This window comes from Alexandromys fortis, unplaced genomic scaffold, assembly GCF_014885135.2.
Source record: "Alexandromys fortis isolate MF-2015 unplaced genomic scaffold, M_Fortis_MF-2015_v1.1 scaffold_51, whole genome shotgun sequence".
In the NCBI taxonomy this organism is placed as follows: domain Eukaryota; kingdom Metazoa; phylum Chordata; class Mammalia; order Rodentia; family Cricetidae; genus Alexandromys; species Alexandromys fortis.
This window is the reverse complement of record NW_026067925.1, coordinates 7,243,375-7,270,452: the sequence shown is the minus strand read 5'-3', so window position 1 is coordinate 7,270,452 and position 27,078 is coordinate 7,243,375. Positions and strand designations below refer to the sequence as shown.

Below are 27,078 nucleotides of genomic sequence, written 5' to 3'. Positions count from 1 at the left end.
TGTTTATATTTGTTGTGAAGGATCAACGCTTGGTACTGGATATTTGAATGTATAGATGTGTACACAATTTTAAGGAAGTATATGAAGTCTGAGCTGAAAGATGTAGCTATAAGACACTCATAATTAAAATTTAAGTGCTATAGTTACAGCTAACATTATGAAGATTAAATTTTTGTTAATTATAATATATTCAATAGAGTGATCATGATCCACGTTTGCGGGAGAGATCAGTGGCTCGAAATTCTATATTAGACCAGTATGGGAAAATCCTACCCAGAGTCCAGAGAAAATTAGCCATTGAGCGAGCTAAGCCTTACCATCTGTCAACATCATCAGTTTTTCACGAAGGTAAGATTTCATTGCAGATTTACTGGCTTTTTGGGAGCCTAGTCTGTTTGGATGCACACCTTTTTAGACCTGGATGGAGGGGGGAGGGCCTTGGACTTCCCACAGGGCAGAGTACCCTGACTTCTCTTAGGACTGAAGAGGGAGAGGGAGGGAAATGAGAGGAGGGGAGGAGGTGGAAAATTTTAATAAATAAATAAATTTAAAAATAGAAAAGATACGGAATGATTCCCTTCCTGGAGTCACCACCGTCATTTCTTTGTGTTGTACATTCATGTTAACTTTTTTCATTTTATAAAAAGCTTGTTAGAGATGCAACTGAGTCCTGTTTTCTTTATTTTTCAGTTCCTAGGCCCAAACCATTGTCAGCATTTCCAAAGAAAGCTGTAACTGGAACAGTGTTAACAAGATCTACTTTCATCAATAATGTGTTGTCTAAAATTGGAGAGGTCTGGGCAAGTCATGAGCCTAGAAATGGCATTTCACTTTACAATAGGTATTGTTTTTAATTACCTTTCCATTTTACTTTATGTGTGTGTGGAGGGATGCAGCTACAGAGCCTGTGTGGGGGTCAGAGAACTGTTTACAAGAGGGTTCTTTCCTTCCACCATATTGGTCCCGTGGACCAAACTTGGTGCCAGGCAAGTCCTTCTGTACTCTTTTAGAGAGCAGCAGTAGCAGTGTTCATCAGCAAGGCACCCTCATCCTTACCGAGTTTATTATAGAATATAAAAAATGAAACTTCTTTAAGTTAGCTACTTTGTTAATGGATTGTTTTGTCATTAAGTTTGCATTTTTTGTGAATTAGTTCTCTCCACCATGTGGGTTCTGGAGATTGAAGTCAGTCACTAGGACAAATTTACCTGCTCAGCCTTCTTTCTAGCCCCATTTCATGTTTTCAGGTGACTATTGTTATTTGTAAACAGTACAGAGATGTACAGTTAAAAACAGAAGCCTTTTCCTCCCTCTTCCATCTAATCTCATAGCATTTTTGCCTTAATCCATAGGATACATAACTTAAACTTGAACTTTTACTTCTCTGTAGTCCTAAAACAGAACAACCGTCTCCTGTAGTACGTCCTTTCCCACGTCCAGAGCTTCCTGAGGCATTTGTTGGAACACCAATTTCAAAATCATCCCAGAGAATATCTAGGTGAGAATTTCTTGGATTGTATCGAAAAAACTGTAATTAAGTTTTTTAAAGGTGCTATTTTGCTGGGCGGTGGTGGCGCACGCCTTTAATCCCAGCACTCTGGAGGCAGAGACTGACAAATCTCTGCGAGTTCAAGGCCAGCCTGGTCTACAAGAACTGGTTCCAGGATAGGCTCCAAAGCTAAAGAGAAATCCTGTCACAAAAAAAAGGGTGCTATTTTTAAGTAAAATTTAAATACTTTCTGTTATTTGACAAGAGTACAGTTATTTTAGCACGTTATAAATAGCTATTAGTATATTTAACATTTCTTTTTACTTACCTCTTGTGGCTTAGTGAAAATAAGCAAACCCTATTAAAATCTTTAGGAAAACAATCTATCAAACTTAATTTTGTTTTGTTGATCTTTAAAAGAACGTTGTTTCTATAATTAGTTACAAAATCTTGGTTGACTTAGTGAAGATTTCTCCTGGGCTTCACTGAAATAGCTTGTGTGTGTTGCTTAGTTGCAGTAATACTTTCATCTTACCTAAATATTTAAAATTATTAAGTTATTAAAGTCTTAATGAAATTATTGGACAGAAATAAATACATAATGAATCATCTTTTGAAGAAGTAGAATCAAATAGGTTTAAGGCTTACGTTGCTGTTTTCTGTGTTTTTTTTTTTTTATGTATATCCTAGAAAGTCCATTCTTGGATCACACCAAAAAATTTGAAAATATCCCAAGACCTACTATGATGTTTAGCATTTCTTTTAGAACATTTCTTAATCAATAATACCTTTTCTTGATTCTTTTTTAAAAGTATAATTTTAGTGATCTGGGGATGGTGGGAATGGTTTCTCCCAATATTTCCCCCACTAAGTAAAAGTTTGGTGCCCCCTCTAATAATGAGAAGTTGAACCAGATGTTTGGCTGAGGTCACCCTTGCATTCTGGAGGAAGTAAATTATGCTGTTTTTGTTTGTTTGGGTGCCTATGTGTGTGGTTTCTAGACAGGTTTCTCCATGTAGCCCTGGCTGTTCTAGAACTTGATCAGTTGACTAGGTTGACTTTAAATTCACAAAGATCCACCTGGGATTAAAGGCATGCACCACTCTACATGGCGATGATGCTGGTTTTATCATGAAACGTTTTAACCATAAGATGGGGGTGGGGGGTGATGGTATATGCTATAATCTTTGCACTTGGGAGCTAAAGGCAACAGGATTAGGAGTTAAAGGGCATCCTTAGCTATATGCACATACACACTAGTCACTAAAATAGCAAGAAGAACCACCTGTACAAGTGGTCCACCAGATATTATAACCTGAAGATACTACCTGGAGGTTGAAATTACATGTAAAGGGAAGATGGGAAACTGAAGTCTTTAAATTGCTGTTTACAATTCCTAATTTCCTTTGCTTTGGAAAGAATTTCAGACTTTTAAACTAATACTGACTTTTTTATTACATTACTATACTTGCCTAAAATTATTTACATATTACAGTGTTTTAGTAGTGAGCACTCAAATATGAGTAATTGTTTTGAACTTAATAAAGAAGTTAAGTTTTTTCTATTTAATTTTAGATTACTGGATTTGGTTGTTCATCCTATCCCCCAGCCTTCTCACTGTTTGGAGTTTATTCAGCAAAGTCCCACAAGATCTCCTTTGTGTTTGCTATCCAGTTCATTGCCATTAAGTTCACAACTAAAAAGGCCCCATCAGAGTACCTCCAGGCCTGCAGAATTGCTATTACTTGAAACTCCTCCTGTAGTTAAGGTTAGTATTACCCGTCTATTGCCCTGGGACATTAGCATTTTTCTTGTAGCATTGAGAAATTAAGCTGTTTGTGGCATAACTATGGGAAGTCAAAGGCTTTACTTTTAATATTTTTCTCTCATTTTATTATTTATTATTTATTTATTTTGAGGCAGTGTTTCTCTGTGTATCCCTGGCTGTGCTTGAACTAGCTCTCTAGGCCTAGAACTTTGGCTTTGCTTATATTTTCAGAGTACTATATAGAGTATAATATAATGTAAATCAGTATATGATTACCTTAAAATATCCTTTATAAAGTTTTTTCAGGATTTTGAGTGATCATATATATCCTTTATTGCTGGTAATTGACATGTTTATATTTTTTTTCTTCCAAATACTTTGGTTTTAGGCTTGTTTTTACTTGTTTTACTTTAAACTACTGTTATAGGTGATCTTTGAGGGATGGCTCAGAGGTTAAGAGCACTGACTGCTCTTCCAAAGGTCCTGAGTTCAATTCCCAGCAACCACGTGGGGACTCCAAGCCATTTGTAGTGAGATTTGGGGCCCTCTTCTGGTGCTGCAAGCAGAATACTAAGCACATAATAAATAAATAAAAAAAAAAAAAAAAAAAAAAGACTTTTTTCCCACCATTCTTGATAAATTACTAAGAGGAGAAGAAATCCAAACTTGTGATGGTTGGTAGTAATGGGCTTAAACATTTTTCACTTTCCAAGTATTTTTGCATATTACCGGTATCTCTTCATTTTTTATTAGTTAAAGAGGAAAGTGTCAGGGCCTTTAGAAAGAATGTAAAAATAATTTTATCTCCCAAACTTAACATAAAGTTCTAACTGAATTTTGTATTTTTCCACGAATCTGAAATAAAATTTTCTACTTGTTTTATGAAGATAAAAATGTATATGCTTTGAAATTACTGGCTGCCCTTGAGGAAGTTACTTACTAACACTAATAATGGGATTCTCTTTGCTCTTCGCCATAGAAAGCTAAATCTTTGGCTCTGTCAGCTACTTCTTCTGGATTTGCCGAGTTCACTCCTCCATCCATCCTTAGGTCTGGTCTTCGAACAACACCTTTAGCATCTCCCTCTGTGTCACCTGGGAGATCTCTCACCCCACCTTTCAGACTGAAAGAAACCAGGATTTCTTTCATGGAAGAAGGCATGAGTGCACACTGGACTGATAGAGTAAGTTTATTAACATCACAGGTTTTGTATGCAATCTTGTAGGTAGTCTTGAAACTAGAAATCGCCCCCCCCCCCAAAAAAAAAAAAAAACCCTTCAGAACATGAACTAAGCCAGTCATATCCTCTACTAGTAAAATATAATAGGGGTGTGTGTGTGTGTTTTGCTATTATGCTATTAAAGTAAAAGGCCTGAGAAGCTACATAATTGGTGACAGAGTATGCCTACTGGTGGTTTGGTTTTCACTCAGTATCTTGTTGCTTTTCTTACCTAGTTGGTTTATATATAGAAAGAGTGTCTGTGGAGTCCACTTTAGTTGTTATTAATAGAAGTCTACCCACTTTATAGTTTTTCGTTGTCCTATACATTATATTTTGTTTTAATCGGTGATAAATTACTGATTAGAGAAATGTTAACAGCAGTTCCAAATAGTTAAATAACTAAAAATATTTTAATTTGAAACATATGAATTGTAATTTAAAAAGTTCCAAAAAATATGAAGTATGGAAAAGGTGGGTGGATGTGATTGGAATGGATAACTAGAGACTCTACTGCTTTAACTTTTTTCTCATAATCTCAGGCTACAGATGACCATAATGCAAAAGCATTTGTTAGTACATCTTTCCATAAATGTGGACTCCCTGCAGAAACTGAATGGATGAAGACTAGTGATAAAAATCCATATTTTCCTCTGGATATCCCTGCAAAAGGCCATCAGAAAGTGGTTACGGGGACATTGGACACCCACTCTCGGAGTCTGGAGAAACCGGATGTGAGCAAGGACGACAGCATTGCTTCAACCAGATCAGACCAGACTTCCTTAGAATATCATGATGCACCATCACCAGAAGACTTAGAAGATGGTGTTTTTGTGTCCCCCAAGCCAGCCAGTGCTTCTACTGAACTAACTACTAACTCAACTCTACAAATTGAGAAGGAGAATGATAAAGATTTGTTTAAGTCAGAAGGTACTCCTTCAGCTGTGGAGAAACAAATGGGTAGGAACTCTTTGTACATACTCAAAATTTCATAATAGAGTATTTTCTTCGAGGAAAGCATCAATGCTAAACAATTTTTTTTCTCATAGTGTACTATGTCCTAGACAAAGTAAATTTTATTTCAGCTTGGAAAAATGCCTTGTGTTCTTAAGTAGTAGATAAGACATTTGATGGCAAGAGAACTTGTATGTGCTACCTTTTTATTTAGCCATGACAGTTGGCAAGCAGCAATAGCAGTGTTTAAGAAAGGGACTTGACATGCTGTAGTCTGCCTGAGAAGTAATAATGCCAACTGTAATTTTAGACTATCCTAGCAGCCTGTTTGCTAGAAACCAGAATTTGATTCTGTTCTCTGCCCTCTCCTGTGGAATAAGCACATGGAGGTCATAAATGTCTTCAGGCCCATGAATCTATTGTCTTAATACTCATTTATCTATTGAAAATTTTGTTATTTTTCACTGATGGGAATTGTCATTTGTTTAACGTTTTGCTTTTTTGGGGGGAGCTCCTAAAAGTATGTGCTCTAGTAGAAAATCACCTCCCTCCCTACCCCTGCCCCCCACATACACACACAGTAAGTGCTGGCTGCTGACTGTCAGTAGTGAGTGCACTAGAGGGAGTACTTGCCTGTACATTGAGTAGAATGCAGTAGGCCTATTGACAGACAACTTAATGCAACTTGGTTAATATATTTTTGGGATGTGGGGCCAAGCATACATCAAAGCCCTGGATTCAGTCCTCAGCAAAGAGGTAGAGCAGGAAAACCAAGTTCCAAATCCCCCTTGGCTACACAGTATTTGAAACTAGCTTGGGATATATGAAACTTTACCTCCTTAAAAAAAAAAAATGTATGTCATAAATAGATTCTATTTAATGTTTTTAACCAAGACAGAGTGAAGATTTTGTAACAGGTGATTTGTGTCTATTTAGATTGTGGTGTCTTTAGCAAATATAGCCATTAATTGTTCTAAGTCTTAGGATTTGACTCATAAATAGAAAATGTGTAGAATTTCATACTGCTTTCTTTTTTTAATGTGCTTTATTCTACCAAAATATTTAAATGATCACCCTTAGATAAGAATACTCATAGCAGTATCTTCATTATTTCTACAATAGTAAGCAGTCTCGAGTAGAAATCTTTGTGCAGGGATAGCATATAACATAAAGCCTAGACTGTAATAGGTTAAGTTTGAATCTTAGCCCAGCATCTAAACATGGTTTGTGATCTGAGCTAAGCATGTAGCTTTATGCTTCAGATTTTTCTCAATTATCTCATTGGATATTGAGGATTGAGTTAATTTAGTGGGAGATCACCTGTTAAACCACAAATGAGAAGTGGAAAGTTAAGAGGGGGCCCTTGAGCAAGGCTCAAAGAATTAGAAAAAAAATGCTAGCAATCTGATGCCAAGGAATTAAAACAAATTAGAACAAAAGAAATAGGATCAACAGTTTCTTTAAAGCGATGGTAAGACATTTCACATGACCTCATCTGTATGGTTTACAGGCACTGAAGAAGCTGCAGTGGAGGCACTTTCAGAATTCAGTCATTTAAGCCCTATTCAAAGAGTTGAAGCCTCTGTGTGTGTGGCATCAGTCTGTGAAGGGTAAGTTAATGGAAACAGGTGAGGGGGGTTGAGATAATAAATTTCAGAGAAACAAACCTTGTCTGGAAACTAAAAGAAAGAAAAATTAAAGGAGCCTAGAGCCTTACTGGACCACCATACTAGCGCAGTCATTGAACTCCAGGACTATACACAGAGAAACCCTGTCTCAAAACAAAACAAAAAAAGATGAAAATCATAGACATCTGAAGTTGGCCTTATGTGCATGCAGCTGTATACCTGTGTGTACACACATCCCAAATGGGAACATAATGAAGGTGATGGTGATTTACTTAGATACTTGGTCCATTTAATCCCAGCCCTTGGGAGGCAGAGGCCAGCAGATATACAGACAAAAATGAATGAATGAAAAAAAGAAAATTTATGCCCTGGCAATGCTGAAACATGCATGTATGCTGAAACAGCCTGTATGTTGGTTCTATGGAATTTGTCCATATTGAGTTTCATGGTCTAAGTTGATGAGAACTGACCAGGTCTTTTCCTCAAGAGGGCACCAGATCTCCTTATGGATGGTTGTGAGCTACCATGTGGTTGCTGGGAACTGAACTCCAGACCTTTGGAAGAGAAGGCAGTGCTCTTAACCACTGAAAAATCTCTCTAGCCCTGTCATGAAAATCAAAACAGCAAAAAATAACAACAACAAAAAAAAAACCATAATAGACAGTTGGTCTATGCCCTGCCTCCTCTTCCAGTCTCTGTCCTCACCTCCCACGGTTTTATTCCTATTTGAGTGTGATAGAAGACCCAAAAATGGGTTAGACATGGTAGCATATGCCTTTTAATCTCAGCACTGACTGTCAGACGCAGGCAAATCTCTGTGAGTTAAAGGCCAGACTGGTCTGCATAGTGAATTCCATGACAGCTAAAGCTACGTACATACATGCCTGTGTCAAAAAAAAAAAAAAAAAAAGAAAGAAACAAAACGCGTGTTTCTGATGGTACTTTGAAAATACACCTCTAGTGCGAGCAAAGCCAATTTATTCTCACAGTGTACTATGTCCTAGACAAAGTAGTACTATGTCCTAGACAAGAAGATGACATGCATCAGCACTTGAGAGGCTAGGGAGGAGTTCCAGGTCAGTCTGGGATACTACATGGAACCTGTCTCAAGTAGTGGGGCTGGGGGAAACCCAGTCAATCAAATTAGTTGTAACTTTTAGATTATAGTCAATTGTAAAGTTACATTAAAATATATACCAGCCCACTGCTTCCACTATTGAAAGTTAGCCATTCATCACCTTTGTTTCAGTTCAACACTTGGGGTAGCACCGTTGTAGAGCATATAAAAGTGATGGCTTTAATTCTTCAGAAAAAAATAAGAGGGCTGGAGAGATGGCTCAGTGGTTAAGAGCATTGCCTGCTCTTCCAAAGGTCCTGAGTTCAATTCCCAGCAACCACATGGTGGCTCACAACCATCTGTAAGGAGGTCTGGCGCCCTCTTCTGGTCTTCAGGCATTCAGACAGAATATTGTATACGTAATAAATAAATAAATAAATAAAATTCTTTAACTCTGAATGACAATGTGGAGAAGTGAAAAAAAAAAGACACAACTCACTTTTAAAAAAAAAATAAGATAAAGTTAATAAAACTAGCCTGCATAAAGTATGATTTTCTTTTATAAGATACAAGAATAGTTCATTACTTTGAGTAAGCAATGGATATGACAATACAAGCCATCTACAAAGCTTAGAGTGTCACCTCTATCAAACTGAGCCATGTATTTTCTGCTAAGAATAAAAACTCAATAACTAAAATCTTCCAGGACTTAAATTTAAAAAAAAAAAAGGAAAAATAAAAGATTTTCTTGGTTTTTTTTTAATTACTTATTTTGTAATTTTTCATTATAATAAAAGTTAATGTTACTTATGTCAGTAGATTTAATGGGCAGTAGAAAAATCAAAACACAGATGATCATATCAAGAAAAGTTATTTTCAATGAGAATCTAGATGAATTTTAATATTTTGGCAAGCTAGTTTCTTTTAAGTAAACTTATCGGGAAGGTTGTGGGGATTTATTGTGTATTAACGATCATTGCTATAAATACTGTTATCAAGATAATCTCAAACATCTACAAATGTTTATGTACGTCAGAAACTGCTTTCTTGGGAATATAGTGTTTGTCCTCTCTTTAAAACTCAACATGCAGCCAGGCGGTGGTGGTGCATGCCTTTAATCCCAGCACTCAAGAGGTAGAGACAGGCGGATCTTTGTGAGTTCGAGCCAGCCTAGTCTGTATACAAGAGCTAGTTCAAGGACACCCAGGGCTGTTACACAGAGAAACCCTGTGTCAAAAAAAACAAAGACAAACAAAAAGACTCACCATGCTTTAGTTGGGACTTAGAGAAAAGCCAGTAACAGATCACTGCCAGGATATATTTCTGAGTCATTTATCTTAAGAGTTCCAGTTAGCTGATGCTGAACCCACCAAGGTGTAGGAAATCCTGTACACCTGATAGGTTTATTTGAAAAATATAGTGACTGGTTATTTTTAAATGCCTGAAATTAATTTATGTACTGACACTTAGAAATCATTTTATTTGTACTTTTAAGACCATACTTTTACTTCAAAATTAAAAGGAAAGAAATAAGAAAAACAAGTACAACAGTAATTCTCTGTAAATTTTATAAAACCTTAGCTGTGCTTGATAGTGGCTTCTGGGTTTTGGTTTTTGTAACAAAGTAGCAAGTAGAAAGGAAGCGGGTGGGACATGTGGGTCTCATACACTCAAGTGTGCATTTCTGTTTCTCAAGGAAAACCCCCACCTCAAGGTTCAAGACAGCAGTTTTGGATGGAATGGTGTCTGTTGAAAGCCGAACCTCCACAGTCAGGACAGACCACAGTGAATGTATGTATCATTTTAGTGTTTTGAATCAAGACTTCACTACTTAATATTACTAGATTTTTCTTTTCTCAATTCTTCTCCTCTGGCCAGCTTCCCTGGAGTAAAACATTCTAATATCAAGAGACTCTTAAGAATAGGAATCTCAGCTGAGCATGGTGACACATACCCTTCTATACTTTCCTTTGGAACAGGAAGGAATAGCAAAATAAATCACCCGTTTATAGCAGTGTATTCAGGAAATCAATAAATATATTAAGTACTTAAAATTTTTAATATAGTTTGTTTTAAACAAATAAGAGCATGGTATTTTTACTCTGGGGGTTTCAGTCAGATCAAGGGAAGCAGACATGGAATATCTACTCCCAGACACATTTCACATTTATCAGCTCATTTAATCTTCCTAACACTGTGCTTTGATGGGTTTGTCCAGGTTTAGAGCTCATACCCCTCCTGACCTATCATAGTATGAGTAATATATGGGGCAAGCTTGATAATTTTGTCCCAAGATTAAGAATATGAAATGCATTAGGCATAGCGTCTCATGCCTTTAATCCTAGTACTTTATAAATCCTGGACCATTCTGGATTTTATGGTATTTTGTTTGGTTCTGACAAACAAAGGTTGTTTGGAGGGCAGAGCTTTCACTAATTAACCAGGAAGTGGTGGTGGCGCACACCTTTAAAATCACAGCACTAGGGAGGTGGAAGCAGGAAGATTAGGAGTTAGCTGGGCAGTGGTTGTGCATTCCTTTAATCCCAGCACTAGGGAGTTAGAGGCAGGAATATAAGGCATAGAGAGACAGGATCTCGTCCATTCAGTCTGAGGATTCGTAGAGACAGGGCTTGCCCCATTTGGTCTGAGATTTCTGAGAGGTGAGAAGTCTAGTGGCTGCTGCTGCTTCTCTGATCTCCAGGTAAGCTTTATTTGTCAGAATACAAACAAAATATTATAGCATGGTAACTCCAATACAGCCAGGACTATTTCATATAGAGACCCATCTCTAAAGCAAACAACAAAAAGAATGTGAAATGTGATGTATGTTTATTGTAAAATAATTTGGTGGAAATTCCCAACATGTAAAGTAAAAGCCAGATTCTTTAGGCTCTGTTACCAATTTAAGTTGTCTTCTTCCTGAACTTTGTTGTTTTTCCCCGTGTGTGGAAAGAGAAGATAGCAATGTAACTGCAGAACTGGCAGGATCTAGCTGAGACTGCTTCAGGTTCTTAACTCAGGTCTGTACTGACTGAGCTATTCCTGGGTGTGTTTTGTCTGATGAATATTATTTTCATGTGAAATGTTAGAGTAATGTTTGGCACTCATTAGAAAACTAGTGCATGCTACCTGCTATTATGAATATCATTACATCATCAGTACGTTTTATTCAACAAAAATCTTTTAGAATATTTAATACTTTTTCCATAGCAGTAATGCACATATTAGCCTGTCCTTTAATATTGTACCTGTCATTGAATGAGGATGTTCTATGATAAGTTTAACTAGCTTTTGCTAAACACTTGATCACGGTATTTTTGTTATTGTTTCATTATTTTTTAGTTGGTGTCATATTTCTTTTGGGTAGACATAGCTTAGAGGGTCAAAGACCACACACAGACTTGTGGTATTTTATTGGGCTTTTTTCCCCCATAATGGTTGATGTGCTTCATGTATTGAGAGGGGGAGGTGAGTTATGGTGCCAAAGATGGGTATGAATCATCTCTTGTTGCACTAAATAATTACATTCTAGGGATACAAACACCACTGTGTTAAAAAAGTATAGGGGTATTTATTAATTAGGCTAAATATAGACACCGTTTTCCCCCTTGAGGTTATTGTGTTTTGTATCAGTCACAGATTCCAAGCCTCATACAAAACTTAGATTAAAAGAAAAATGAAAGGGATTTCCTCTTATGTGGGCCATAAACTTAAGAAGTGCCAGAGAAGACGTCTGTACTTACTAGAGTGCTTTCTCCCAAAAGAAGACACCGTCCATTAAGTCCAGGTTGCAGATCTCTTGTAGAATTCTGCTGACTCAGTGAGGATGACTGGTTTTCTAGACATCTGAGTCCCTTAGAGTAGTTTTCATCATAGTAAACGTTCGCAAGGATTGGGTTCCAATTCAGGAAGGCCAGTGTGATTTTCAAGTGTGAAGTTTATCTTCTGTGTTTGCCTTTGTGGGGAGTGTGTACATATTATTTCAACTTGATACTGTCCAAGAAAATGGGGACCCACAGATATGTGTTCCTGAAGATGTCACAAACCTGACACCATATTCAGATACTCTCAAGTTTAGATAATCTGTTGCTTTCTGAATTATATGAATCAAGGTTTTGGTTTTGGAATGTAAGAAGTTACTTTTTTGTTTGTTTTTTCCAGCTGTTGCCAATATGGTTGAAGATGGTGAAAGCTCTGGGCCCGCTGCCTCCAAGTGCCCTGTTACCTCTGATCAGAAACTAGCGTTAAACCTAAAAGAAGATGATGCAATAGAAGAAGCTGATGTACATGTTGGCTTACCAGAAGAAAACCCTCAAGTTTCTGTCAGTCCTCCTGATACTCAAGAAATTCATGTAAAAATATTAATTTTTTAATGCTTTATAAGTTTTCATTTATTTGGGCTTTAAAGATAATCACTTAGTGTATTCATTTGACAACAGCATAAAGATCTGCTCAAAAAATAAATATATAAATACTTTCTGGAATATAAAACAGCATAATTTCTAAGAGATTGATTTTTATGAAAAAAACAAATGATTATTTTAAGACAATTTAGCAATTTTTTTTTGCTTATTTGCTTTAAGTGAAAGTTTTTTTAGCTATTAGTGAACATAGTGATTATTGACATTTAGAGTCCATGTGTGATAAATGAAAATAGTCAAACGGGATCTCCTGCATTTCTGTGGGAGAAAGACACTGAGTTTCTTTACTGCTTGATAGGACTTTCTGCTTTCATAAAATCTTACCAAATCCCTTTCATTATCAAGGGAACTCTCAGTAAATGAATTTAAAATTAAAGGCCAACTCTTCTAATCATTCTAATTGCTTATAGAAATCTAATTGTGTGGAATTTGGGGGCATTATTTATAAATCCATCCACATTTATCTTTATAAGCTTTCTCTCCCTGAAATAAATGACACTAAATTTCCTATTTCTTCAGTCTAGAGGCTAACAAATGTGGGTGTAGTGTAACAGAACTCCTCACTTCTAGGTTGTGTCCAGCCTATCAGCTCACTATGGGGAGTGGGAAAATGTCTTTGTCTAGGTGGGTGATAATGTCTTCCTTCTTGGTCAGGAGATCTCTCTGTTACTCTCTACCTCCTCCTTTTTCTCCCCTTCCCTTACCAAAAGGTAAATGCAAGGACCATTCCTTCTTCCACCAAACCCTTACAGGAGAGTTACTGAACTTGACAGCCTTAGGAATTTCATGGTTTGTGCAACCCCAGCAAAGGGAAGAAGATTGAGTCTAGCCCAAGGGAGCTTATGTAGGTGAATCGTTCTTCAACCTTATGGGGATCATGCTGTTTAGAAAAGTGTGGATAGTTAGGTAATTTGGGGAATTATTGTATGGGGTTATTTCCTTTCTAAGTTTTTTTGTTTTTTTGTTTTGGATTAAGAGTCTAAGTCTTTAATTTTCTTAGAATTGTTAACATAGTGATTTTCAAAATTTTATTAGTACTATCTTTTTAACTAAAGAAATGTGAAATTTCTAATTTAATTCCAACCGTAATCTCAATATTTTTTCTGTGTAGTTATTTTGACTGAGTTTTCATTTCTTAAGTGAATATTTCATGAAGTAAACCCATTAGCATATGCCATAAGTATAGTTTGTATTGTAAAATGGACACACAATGAGATCATCATTAAAATCCTGTATGCTTTAGGTTAAAATGTATTTTATAGTTCATTAACTAGTTTCTTACCTTTAATTTATTTTAGCAAATTGAACATGAAAAACCTGAAGCTCAAAATTCAGAAGAAGAAGTCAAGAGCATTTCATTTAATGAGTTGTATCCCTCAGGAACACTTAAACTCCAGTATAATTTTGATACTATTGAGCGTCAGTTTTGTGACATGCCTGACGATAAAGACTCTGCTGAATGTGATATCGCTGAAGTAGATGGGGAACTTTTTGTGGCCCAGAGCAACTTTACCTTGATATTGGAAGGTGAAGAAGGAGATGTTGAGGCAAGTGACTCTTCAGCAATGAATCCATTATCAAAAGCAGCTAACGTAGCAACCAAGGAAAAACTTGTGTCCCAAGCTGAACCTGATAATCAAGAACATGTTACAGATTTGCCATCTGCTATAACAGGTGACCAAGAATCCCACAAGGTAGAGACTTTACCATATGTGCCTGAACCAATTAAAGTGGCAATTGCAGAAAATTTGTTGGATGTAATTAAAGATACGAGAAGTAAAGAAGCAACTTCAGCAGCAGTGGAACAGGTTGTTCATGAAGAGGTAGTGTTAATAAGCCCAAAGGTTACACGTTCCTCCACGTTAACAAAATCTTCACTGAAGACTATACAGAAAACAGGTGCCGAGACTAAAAACACCAGCCAGGGTGATGATATGGTTTCCAGTAGAACTCGCACAAGAAGGCAGCATGCCCAAAACTTGGATGTCACATCAGAACAACAGGAGTCCTCAGCAATTGCTACTCCTAAGAAAGCTAGGAAAGTGAAAGAACTTCCTGGGTCTTCTGACAGTGCCTATTCCAGTATAAACGTAGCATCTGAGACCCAGCTAGCCTCTCAGAATTCTCTCACTCCTAGGAGAGGAAGGAAGAAAAGGGAAGTTAGCCAAAGCACACTAGCAAGCCTTGATGCTGTAGAGCAGGAGCCACAGGATCCGCCGGAGCCAGCCCCTGAAATAACACCTTCTAGAACAGAAGTCAAACTCTCATCTGCTAGAAAAGGGACTCTGAGAAGACTTAAGAAATCTATAGAAAATGGACAAACTGCCAAAATTGTAAAAGATATAAACACTAGTGATGCAGCAATCCATAGTGGTACTATCAAAAAGATGAGGAATGCTAACTTAGAAGATTCTCAAAATGTGGAATATAAACAAGAGGAGGAACCCAGTGACCAACAGCTGCCTCTAAAACGAAGAAGGGTCAGACAAGGAGAAGTCAGTGTGTCGAGTGTGGTAGAAGAGCTTACACTTGATTCATCCCAATTGCCGATTCAAACAAAATTTGATATCCCAGCCACACCTAGGAAACGTGGTAGACCAAGGAAGGTAGTGCCATTAGAAGATGGCAGCTCCAAGGATGTTGAGGGACAAACAAGCCCCCAGAAGAGAGAAATTCCAAGTGTCCGAAGATCTACACGGAACACCCCAGCGAGAAATGTGAGTACTTTAGAAAAATCCATTTTGGTGCCAAATGAGGAAGTTGCTATAGTGATGACCTCAAATAAAAGGCCTAGAAAGAAGTCTGCAAATGAAAGCCAAAAAGATCCGTTACCAGCAATATCAGACTTCGAGACTGAAACAACCGACAAAGAGCCAGCTGACCAAGAAGAAAGATTGCTTGCCGCTGCGACTTTGACTAAATCTTCCTGGAGCACAAGGACTAGGTCTAGAAAAAACATGTTGTTGATGGACTTTTCCGAACCCAAAGCTAAACCGTCATTTTCTCCTCCTTTGGTGAAGGATCCAAAAAAAGTAAAAGGTATCTCATTTTACTCATTGTTACCTTATTTAGAATGCACAGCCTAATATCTGGTAGTTTAAAAGCACTATTTGAGTTCATTATTCGATTTGAAGCATTGTGCTTTTCCTTAGAAAAAAAAATGTTTATAATTAAGAGACAACACCTCCACCCCCAAAAAATAAACTCTCAGATAAAATTGATCTAAACATTTGTTTCCTAGCTGATCTTCAGAGTCAAGATTATCCAGAGATATTCTGTCTGGCTTCCTGTATCCAACAGTCCGTTTTACCTAGGCTTTATTTTGTTCTATTCTCTTCATTCTGCCCTTATATCTAAGTGACTTAATTTTGTTTCCCCTCAAATACAACTCTTTTTGAGCTGGATAATGGTGGCACACAGTTTAATCCCAGCTGATCTCCATGAGTTCAAGGCCAGCCTGGTGGTCTACAGATCAAGTTCCAGAGCAGCCAGGGCTACACAGAGAAACCCTGTCTAGAAAAACTTGAGGGGAGGGGGGACCAAAGAAAGGTCTTTTGTAGCCCATGCTAGCCTTGAACTCACTGTGTAACTGAGAATTACTTTGAATTCCTGATCCTCCTTCTTTTGCTCCCCAAGTGCTAGGATTACAGGTATGTGCCACCTATGTGGCCTAGAATCATCGTTATTTTTTCTTTTTTGTTTATTTATTTATTTTTGAAGTACCATAGCTTTTGGCTTATATCCCAGTGATAGCCACAGATCCAAATTGTTTTGTGGGCAATTATCAACATTCTATGGCCAGATCGACAGAAATAAGTCTGTACTCACTGTTACCATGTCTCATGCATAACTTCTCATTGTCTTTAATGAGCATGTCACATGGTTGATGAAACTAGCATTTTCTCAAGGGTGATAACTCTTCTTGTACATCAAGTAAGAAGTAGGTATAGAGGGTATCTGTGGTAGTCAAACCTCTGTGGGAGAAGTGCTGTACAAATGTCCAGAGAATGACTAGGAAGAGGCTCAGACTAGTGTAGGTGTCAATTCGAGTAATACCTCATAAAGTTCGTTTTAGTAATTACAGTTAGGCATACAATATATGATTGTCTCCTGACGTGAATTTCAGAAAAGCAATTGATAGCTTTATTCATTTAAGAACTGTAATGTATAAGGCAACGCCTGTGTAGTTGCCACCAGGCCACGTGGAAAATAAGCTACCGTGGACTAATGGAGAGCCAGCTCCTAGACTGCATCCAAGAGAAATCCATATCTGAGGGGGTTAGGAGAAAGGAACAAACACACACTTTCCCGATGGTTTCAGTCTTTGATGTTGGAGTCTGTTCTGCCTCAAGTTTCTGCCAGTTCTCTTTGTTCTTTTAGCTGATAGAGACCCACACAATCTTTCAGATACTACATCGAAGGTCACATACCATTTCCTGAGTAAATGGTAAGAAACAGTCATTCCAACAACTCACAGAGCAGTAAATCCAGATAACCTGTCAGACAGCAAGAAGAGAGCACTTTCTTCGAGTTAACTCTCTAATTAGTGGCTGCAGCCCTCAGCTACAAAAGAAATCCTTGTTATCTGTAGAGGTAGCCTTATAAAACTATACTACTAAGGAGACTAAAAGAAATAAGAATTGTGTGCTATATCCTATACTTCTGAGTGTATAAACATCTTAAACATTTTGTGTTTAGTGGTCGGAGAGGCCGGACTTTTCTCGAACTGGAGAAATTGTGTTGTCAGAGCCAAGCTGAGAGGCCTTCACAACCCAAGCTGCAGGGCAGGGGGTGGGGCACAAGCACAGATAAGCCTACTAGACATTCACCAAGGCACAGTGACATTAAAAGCATTTTAAATCTTAAAGTATTTTTGTTCTGCATGTAACCCTTGACCATAAAAAAGAAGACTGGCTATGAAGTTAGTTTATATTTTGTAGCCCTGTTCAGTTAGAGAATCTTTTCTTATGGAATCTGAACAAAGGCCAGTAAGACCTAGGCAAGAGTTTGTACAGTGAAGTAATCACTGTCCTCTGGCCTTGCAGTTAAGTTGCTTCTCACTATTTACCTTGGCTCAACAAATCAGACAGTTGGCTACATGTCCTTGTAAATAAGATTGTTTTTTTCTGCAAATAGTTTATCTTAAAACCAATTAGCAAGGCACCTGGTCTGATCTAAAGCTACTTTGAAGTTTTATATCAGTTGATAAGTATATAGCTATCTTGGCAGCTGTTTTCTTAAGCTTTGTTCCAAGATAGTTCTTAATGGAAACTTATAACCTCTGACTTGGGTAGCATCTTTTTGTATTTATTTCATTCATTAAAATTCTGTATAGGCTGTATGGGCTAACATTATTAATATCAATTAGACAATACAGCTAAGTAGGAGCCACCTTCTTGACAATCTACAGATAAAGATGCCCAGTAGATCAGGATAGTATTCATGAGATATACATTAGAATACAGACTGGGGATTTCCCCATAGCCACTAGGGAAAGAATACAATTTAGCACATGTAAAATTATGGACAGAAGCAAAAGATATTCCGGAGTGTGTATTTCTTGCAGGCTTTGCAAAGAATGAATTTCCTCCATCAGAAGTTATTCCTAGTGAGTTGACACCTTGAATATTAATTGTGATCTGCTGTAATAAATGATAATGGCTCTCAGCATTAAGCCATTTAAAAATCTTCCATTGTCAGGTGATAGTAGAACACACCTTTAGTCCCAGGACTTGGGAGGCAGAAGCAGGTGAATCTCTGTGAGTTTGAAGCCAGCCTGGTCTACAGAGTGAGTTCCAGGACAGCCAGGGCTACACAGAGAAACCTTGTCTTGAAAAGGCTCAAAGCAACAAAGCTAAAAAAAGAAAGTTTGAAAATGAAAACAGTGAAATTGGTAAAATGCTGTTAAATAATATTTGTATTTTCTCTAGAGTTTAAAGTATAGGAAATAACATTTTTGTTATGCTAACTTAGAATAATATAACATCTTAGTTATTTGTCATCTTAACATAATTTTCTATATAGCTGTTTTTCTGTTAAAAATAGTACACATCTACTATAGAAAATTAGATAATAAAACATATCTTCTAGTACACGGATGATCTTAGCAGTCATAAATGTTCTTTGCTTAAAGAGTAAACAGAATAAGCCAAGCATGTTACACCTGTAGTCCCAGTGCCGAGACCCTGTATCAAAACACACACTGCGGTTTCATGAGCACGTGCATTTCCCTTACTTCATCATCTTTCACAGGTACCCATGGAAGAGTTTGCATTTGAGCGGGTTCTCTGGCCTTGTGCAGAGATGGACATTAGGTGCTTTTCCAGTGAACCTGGAGCTAAACTGGCTGGTCAGCAGTCTTTGGGATCCTGCTATTTTTGCCTCCCAGCACTGGGAGTATAGACACTTAGCACTTTGTCCAGCGTTTTAAATGACCACTGGGGCTCTAAACTCAGGTCCTTGGGCTTACACAAGTTTACCCGTGAGCCACCTCCCCAGTCCTCGGTTCCAGATAATCAGTCTTCAAAACCCTAAGTATTTATGGCACTGTGGTTTTGGGGTCTGCTTGGATTTTGTCACATGTGGCATTTAATCTCACTAATATTCCACAGGTGTTTAAACATCTTCCTATGGGATATTTTCATGTTTTGAGGTTTTCTGTGTTAAAAATGGGTACCTTTTATTAGGTAGGTGGAGGTACTGTACATAAAGCATTTGAGAATCAGGGTCTCATTTTGTTTGAAGTTGGCCATAATGGAATCATTTGACCACAAAAAGTAGTTAATGTTGCCAATCAGAGCTACATTTTTTTCTGCCTTTTCCCAGAGAGCTGTTTCCCAGCACAATACTGGATTTGCATTTTGGTCTTGTAATTTAAGTTTGTTAATCCTAACTAGTCCTGGTTGTCAAAGTGTTTGCCAGATGTTTGAAGAGGTAAGATGAAGCATTGTCTCACAATATAGTAAAGTTTTGTCCATGCCCTAAAAGAGGCATGTGGGAGAAACAGTGAATAGGCCAAACATTTTTATACATGATACTGAATTTCTCTTCTGAGTCCCAAGAAATGAATGGGAAAACTTAGTGGACTGTGAGGTGCTCTGAGAAAGCCAAAGTTGTTCCGGTGGCCTACCTAGAAAGAGCATTATGAAATCGGGCAGATTTGTATTTTTAGCAGTAGGAAGGGTATCTCACCATTAGTGGCCTGAAGTGAAATTTTTGCCTCTTATAAGCTGGAAGTGAGGATGTCAGGTGCTGCCAGTGTTTTTCTTTTTTGTTAAGAGCCATGGCTTTTGTGGGCTGGGGAGATAGCTCAGCCAGTTAACACTTGACTCTCAAATTTGAAGACATGAGTCTGGATCCCCACGATCCATGGCAAAAAGCTGGCATGGTGCACACACCCAACAGTGGTGAGATGCAGGGGCAGAGACAGGATGTTCCTGTACCTGGTTTAGTTGTGGTTAAGTTCCAGTGAGAGACCTATGTCAACCAAAAGGTGGAAGACACCTGAGGACCAGCACCCAAGCCTGTCCTCTGACATCCATAGATGCACAACTTCTGCACAAGAATACATAGAGTCATAGTTGGGGTTGGTTTTTGTTGGTTTGGTGAGTAGTGGTAGCGTTTGCTTTGTTTGAGGTAAGATCGGGCCAGCTGGGCCCCAGACTTGTCATTTTCTTGCCTCTACCTCCACTGAAACTTTTGGACCTTCTTGTCCAGCAAGAGTCACAATAGCAGGATTTGACATCTGATGTTGGTCAACCAGTCTGTGTGCCTGCCTATTTTACAGACTTCTTGTTTATAAAGCTCTTGCTATATGCATCAGATTGTTCTGATCTTCTCATCACAACACTGAAATCATTGTCGTCTGTATCAATTTTGTATTAGCTGAGGCACTGCTAGTGAGTCCAAACTCTAGCATGTAATGTCTGAGTGGCACACAGCACCGCTGCTTCCACAGTCACAGTGTCATGCTAGGGAGACGCTATTTCAAAGGTTCAAAGTAGAGTCAGCATGTACATACTTTTAATTGTATGTTGAGTCAGTTTCTCTTTAAGATGTCATTAACATGTATTAGTTATACATAAGTATTTTATTATCATTTTCATATATGTACATAATGTATTTTGATCATATTCAGCCCACCTCCCTTACCTTTTTCTCCCCTTTCTCTTAGCTGGTTCCCCTGATTGTTTTACTTTTTTATTTTTATTTTGTGTGATTCAATTAGAAAGTGGTTTGCAGGAACATGACCACCATATTACCAAAGGCTACACCACTGGGTAAAAACTATCTCCACCTCCCCCATCAATTTAAAACCTCAGGGAGGGGTAGGGCCCAATGAGCCCCTCCCCCAAATCAATTCTTAAACTAGTCTCCATCTGTGTTACAGCCTACTGTCTCTCGCTTAACTTTTTTTGGTTTTCCGAGACAGGGTTTCTCTGTATTGGTTTGGAGCCTGGAACTAGCTCTTGAAGACCAGGCTGGCCTCAAAACTCACAGAGATCTGCCTGCCTCTCCCAAGTGCTGGGATTAAAGGTGTGCACCACCACAACCCAGCTAGCCTTTTGCTTTACTGATGTGAACTTTTTTGTTGCCCCTGCTTGACTAGACCAAGTAGCTCAAAATAAGGTAGCTAGAAAGAGATTTTAAAGTGAGTCTTTTCTTGCAAACAAAATTTGCTGTGTAATACAAACCTCATCTAGAAACTAAGACTCACACTTTCTCATGGGATTCATGCTTTCCTGAGAGTAGCCGAGGAGCGCTGAGGGTCAAACTAATAGGAATAGTTTATACTGCCTGGAGTCCTATCTTTATGTGGGGGCAATTATTTAGTTTGGAGCCTAAAATATTTATGAACATTTGATTGACATAATGATAATGGGATTTTTTTACATCATTTCTCTCTGCCGACATGGGTAATAAATTTATATGTTGTACTATCTTGGTTGGGGATTTTTTTTTCTTTCTAGTGTATCATTTGCTTCAAGATTTTTGATGTAGTGTATATAATTGCCTTATGTTATCATTGTTTTTAAACCATGTATAGTTATAGGTAAATGTTTTGTTTACCATTTGTCTTTAGCTGCTGCCCAGCTGAAAGAACTGGTATCAGATTTATCTTCTCAGTTTGTCGTCTCCCCTCCTGCTTTGAGAACCAGGAGGAAAAATGTGTCCAGCACATCCAAGCTTCTAGATGAACTGGTAAGAAATGCCTGAAAAAAAATATATATGTATGTATATGTATATATACATATATATATAAACATCCACTGTGCATATTTATTATTTTTCTGGTTTGTTTTGTTTATTTGAGATTGACACTATACCTCAGGATTATCTTAAAGTCATGATCTTGCCTCGGGTTCCTGAGTGTTGAGATTGCAAAAATTTTAAGTGAATTTCTCCTAAGTAAAATTTGTTGAAAAATAAATTTATTTAAGGATAACATGTGTGCCGGAAAGACGGCTCAGCAGTTACGCACACTTAGCTATTCTTGCAAGGGACTCGGGTTCAGTTTTCAGCTCACAGCCTCCAGCTCCATCCATTTCTAGAAGAGGAGATCCAGTGCTCTCTTCTGGCCTCCTGGGACACCAGACATGGATGTGGTACACATGTAGGCAAAATACTCAAGACACATAAAATTTAAAAAAACAAAAAATTATTATTTAAGAAAGGTTATTTGTGGCTGGTGGTGGTGCATGCCTTTAGTCCCAGCACTTGGGAGACAGAGGCAAGGGGATCTCTGTGAGTGTAAGGACAGCCTGAGCTACACAGAAAAACCTGTTTCAAAAACAAAGAAGAAAGGTAATTTGCATTTATATTAAAAGTACGAAACTTCTGTTTACTACCTTCGGGACAGATCTATGGTGTGTTGTTCCAGACACCCATTAGAATGACAGTTTTAAAATTCAGGTGATTGCCTGGGACGATGACATGCACCCATAATCCCATGGCTCAAGGCAGACCTAGGCAGCTCTCTTGAGTTCAGCTCCAGCCTGCTCTACATATGAAGTCTTAGGCCAACCAGGGATGTGTAGTGAGACCACCCCAAAATTATCTGGTTGTTTATGTAAGATATGTCATTCAAAGAGTATCCTTAAAGAGAAAGTTTCAGAATTGAGTACACAGCCTTAAGATAGACATTTTTCATAGATTAAATGTCAGTTGTTTTTACTTATAAGCATGAATTAAATTATATTCCATGAGCTAGTTACTATGCAACAAAAATAATTGATTAAAATGCAGTTTAATTGACAAAATGAGTAATTAGTTTGAATAAAGTCTCTTGGCTCAAGTACCTCTACATGTATAGGGAGATGGAGGCAGAAAAGGCAACAGCAGGCAGGGATTCAGAAGCATGGCTGGGTGGTGGCTACAGAGCAAGACATGTACAGGTGTCGGGTAATTTCTGTACAAAGTATTCTGGGAAGGAAAAAACCCATCTCTGGCGACCCTGCACCTACAAGATGGTGAGAGCCTGGACTTGGAGCTGAAGCTGTATTAGCTCAGGGAGGTGGACAGTGGGAGCATTCCAAGTGAGGTTGTGACAAGTCTTGGGGAGCAAGAGGGCTTTCTAGGACCTAGGGATTTCAGAGATGGTTGACTCCTCTAGCAGGATATTTTTTTGGTTTGTTTGGTTTGGTTTGGTTTTTTTTTTTTTTTTTCCTCAATAACGGTTTCTCTGTAGCTCTGGCTGACCAGGAACTTGCTCTGTATAGTGGACTGACCTCAGACTCAGATTTGCCTACCCCCGCCTCCCAAGTGCTGTGGTTAAAGGTGTGGACCAAACAGGATACTTTTAGAATCAGACTTTAGGTGTTGCATGCCTTTAGCCCCAGCACTCAGGGGAGGAAGGTGGATCTCTGGGTTTGAGGCCAGCCTGGTCTACAGAGTGAGTTCCAGGTCAGCCAGAGAAAGAGAAACTGACAGAGAAGCCCTGTCTTGAAATTAAAAACAGAAAAATTTTAATTGCTTAGACAATTTATATTTTCTAATTTTTAATCCATAGGAGAGTGATCCTAAACCATTAGAAGTCATAGAACAAAAAGCAAAAAGAAGCAGGACCATGAAGACGAGAGCAAGCAGGTAAGCAGCTGTGCTCTGTGGTCTCTCCACTCATTGTCTAGGGGCTTCTCAGACATGCCTGGCACCAGTAGAGAGAGCCCAGTGCTGCGGGGTGGCCTAAAGATAGTTTGTTGTCCACTGGGTGTGATTGGGAGAGAAGATTAGTAAGGAATTAGAACTTTAGAGTCTACTGTTGTTTTCCTGCTAGCAATATACTGCATCTGTGGTCAAATTAGATATTTTTGTTTGACAGTATTCTGTTCCTGTTTGTTTGACAGTGTTCTGTTGTATTTAGGCGTGGGAAAATTTAATAAACATACAAATTAATAAATATGATGCAGTTGACTAATGACCCTGCTCACATGTAAAATTGTCTTTGTTTATGGACACACACACACCAGTTGCTACTGTTTTTGAGTACTGTCCCATCCCACCCATCTGTTCGGTGGCACAGTGCTACACACCTACAGCTGAGTTCTGAATTTCCTTTTGATTTTCTCTAGACTGGGTCTTTAGAACATGTAGCCTTGGCTAGGCTGGAGCTTGCTAGGTAAAGCAGGCCAACCTCAGACTCAACAGCTGTCCTCCTACCTCTCTTACTGAGCACTGGAATTTCTTAAGTTCTCTGGCCTGCTGGCTCTCCTCCCATGAACTAACCATAGGACATTGCACAGTAGTATCTTACACGGCCATATATGAGTATGTCAGCACATACCGGTAAGGGTTGTGGGGTTGACACCTTAACCTTGCCTGCCCTTAGCCCTCACCTCTCTGCAGAGTGCTGCGCTGTGCCTGCTCCTACTTGAGGGTATCTCTCTTTCAGAAACACGGAGAAAGAAAGTTCTTGGTCACCTCCCCCTGTGGAAATTAAGCTGATATCTCCCTTGGCCAGCCCAGTTGATGAAAGAATGATCAGCAAACGAAGAAAAACTACAGAAGTAGCAGGAAAAACTCTTGGAAGGGGCAAAAAGAAGCTGTCTTCCTTTCCAAAGCAAATTTTACGTAGGAAAATGCTGTAATTTTTAGCCCAAGATTTTAACATGCACTTGTTTGTGGCGTCATCAGTATTTGTGTGGGTTATTAAAGGTCACCTAATTTGAAAGGAAATAATTTATATAAATTGTACAATTTTGTAAACAAGTAAATAAGTAAAGTAGCTCCATATGGAGTATGGTTCTTCTAGTCCAGGCATTTTATAAAACTTCATACGTTTATATGATATGTAAATATGGCTTATTATTGGGATGTTAAATAAACTGCTGTAAAGTATACACTGTGTGTCTGTTAGATTTTTGAGAGGGAATTTCTGTCTTAGTCGTGATTTTATATGCTACTATTTGTCCATTTTCTTTCTCTGTTGATAGAGAACCAGTCTTAAATGAGGGTGATTGTTGGTTATTTTTTAAAGTTGCTCTTTTATAATTTATGCACTTTGAACCTGTTCCTCAGATTTCTAATCGTCACATGTACTTTCCTGGGCTTTGCCTGGCACTGTGTTGAATTTGGTTTGTGGGCATGTGATTTTGCCTCTTTATAGTTTTACAAATTTTGTGTAATCTACCTCAAAAGAGTAATTTTCCAGTAATGCATTGGTTAACTATAATGCTGGCATTTCTTGTTCAGTAACTTAAAAGACTATCCTGTCTCTCAATTTAGAGACTAGTTATCCAGGTTAGATTGACCGGTTCACTGCTTCTTAGCAACCTCATGAAAGGATTTGAGAAATAAATGTGAATACTCAGTCCACCTGGTGTGTGCCTGGCGTTGAGAAGAGGAGCCCGGACAGACTGTAGACACCCACGCTGTGCAAGCTACAGAATCACAGAAGCCTCCTAGTATTCAGGTTTAAAACTGCAATGACCAAGGACCTCAGGCCCAGATCTGGAGAGTGGAAGAGTGTGAGTAGATGTGGAAGGAGAGACAGATGCCCTCTTCTGTTCTGCAGTGTGAGTGTGCACAAGTTATGGCGCTCGATGGAGGCTATGAAATCCATCAATAAATAAGTGTTGTTGAATAATCTATGACAGGTAATTGATAGTGTAATGAATGGACCCTTAATAATTGATACCTAGAAACAGACTGCCTTTGTCAGCTAAGCTTTGGGTGTTTTTGTGTGGAGCGTAGCAGTGTGCTTTGTATGTTATTTTTCTATCAAATAGCATTATGGATAATGGGGAAATGGGGAAAACGCCTGTGCCGAGCACGGACAGTGTGAGAGTCGCGGTGCGCGTGCGGCCTTTCAGCCAGGTCAGTCCATGTCCATTGCCTTGGTGACAATAACTGCCTGATTTTATTCATTTTTAATAACAGTTCCTGAATTTGTATTTAAGCTGCTTGTCATTTATGAAATATTGAACTTATTTAAATGAATTTGTCAAATGAATAACAAAGATCTAAGCATAATTTAGTAAATAATTTCATTCCTTGGTACAAGTAGCACAATAAAAAAACTGACAAGAGAAATACTGTCAAGTTAATAATTATTTGAGCCAATGCAGTTTGGTACATAGAAATGTGTGGTGTCTGCTTTTCATACGTGTATTGGGGCAGAGATGTAGCTCAGTCGATAGAGTGCTCACCCACCGTGTGTGGACCCTAGGGTGACTCTCCAGCACTCTGTCAAACTAGGCATGAGGAGGGAGAGGCAGCCGACTGGAAGCTGTCATCCTTGGCTGTGTTGGGCATTCAGGACCAGCTTGGGCTACATGAACCCTGTCTCAAAAACACTCAAAAAAGTGTATCTGCTTTCATAAAAGTAGGTCTTGTCGTGTGGACACGTGATCCCCACACAGCATACAGTAGGAGAATTAACGTTTTAAGACCTAAGTCGTGAGACCATGCAGAGCCACAGTGTTAATGGGTTTGTGTGCAAATCTATAGCTTTTTGTGGAGTACATGAGGCCGCCCCTTCCCTTTGGCTGTGTCCCATCCTGCACTGTCCATACCACACAGATGAGAAGCCTCCAGGCCTAAGCCCCTCTGCAGGAAGAGAGAGGATACTGTGCTGTAATGAGCTTGCCAGGTAGAGAACTGCGCTGTACCCATTGTGACCACTGGAACCTGCTGTCCGCCTTTTGTCTTTGCCCACTGTAACCAGTGAGTTTTGTTGCTTTACAACTACCAGAAAATGCTGGTTCTAAAGGGAAGTATTCAGGGGACTGGAGAGAGGGCTCAGTGGTTAAGGGCACCTACATGGGGACCAGCAACTATCCATAACTCCAGTTCCAGGACATTTGGTACCCTCTTTTAACTCCATGGGCACCAGGCATGCACATAATCCGGCAAAACACACACACAAATCTAGGAATTTTTAAATCAATAAAGGGTAAGTGACTAGTTGATTTTTTTATTTTTTATTTATTTTTTTTGCTTCTTTCCGAAGCTGGGACCAAAAACCTAGAGGTAATTTTTGTCCTGTTCTTGCCTGAGCCCAGCTCATGAATCTGCAAATGGCACCAATTTGACTGGCAAGGAAGCA

At 38.6% G+C, this 27,078-nt stretch overlaps 2 protein-coding genes across 2 annotated transcripts in view; both read left to right on the top strand.

The window, feature by feature from the left end:
* The window catches only part of Ahctf1 (AT-hook containing transcription factor 1), a 55,534-nt gene extending 30,663 nt beyond the window's left edge, over window positions 1-24,871 (top strand). Inside the window, exons 24-36 of the mRNA XM_050142787.1 lie at window positions 198-348; window positions 691-841; window positions 1,391-1,498; window positions 3,065-3,257; window positions 4,237-4,440; window positions 5,019-5,436; window positions 6,941-7,040; window positions 9,812-9,906; window positions 12,277-12,467; window positions 13,835-15,575; window positions 21,619-21,737; window positions 23,545-23,621; window positions 24,424-24,871. Of these exons, the coding sequence (XP_049998744.1) occupies window positions 198-348; window positions 691-841; window positions 1,391-1,498; window positions 3,065-3,257; window positions 4,237-4,440; window positions 5,019-5,436; window positions 6,941-7,040; window positions 9,812-9,906; window positions 12,277-12,467; window positions 13,835-15,575; window positions 21,619-21,737; window positions 23,545-23,621; window positions 24,424-24,619 (3,744 nt within the window). The 3' untranslated portion in view covers window positions 24,620-24,871. The remainder of the gene's footprint in view (window positions 1-197; window positions 349-690; window positions 842-1,390; window positions 1,499-3,064; window positions 3,258-4,236; window positions 4,441-5,018; window positions 5,437-6,940; window positions 7,041-9,811; window positions 9,907-12,276; window positions 12,468-13,834; window positions 15,576-21,618; window positions 21,738-23,544; window positions 23,622-24,423) is intronic.
* Window positions 24,872-25,026: 155 nt separating this feature from the next.
* LOC126502027 (kinesin-like protein KIF28) overlaps window positions 25,027-27,078 on the top strand; it is a 47,530-nt gene continuing 45,478 nt past the window's right edge. Inside the window, exon 1 of the mRNA XM_050142788.1 lies at window positions 25,027-25,847. Coding sequence (XP_049998745.1) covers window positions 25,764-25,847 — 84 coding nt within the window. The 5' untranslated portion in view covers window positions 25,027-25,763. The remainder of the gene's footprint in view (window positions 25,848-27,078) is intronic.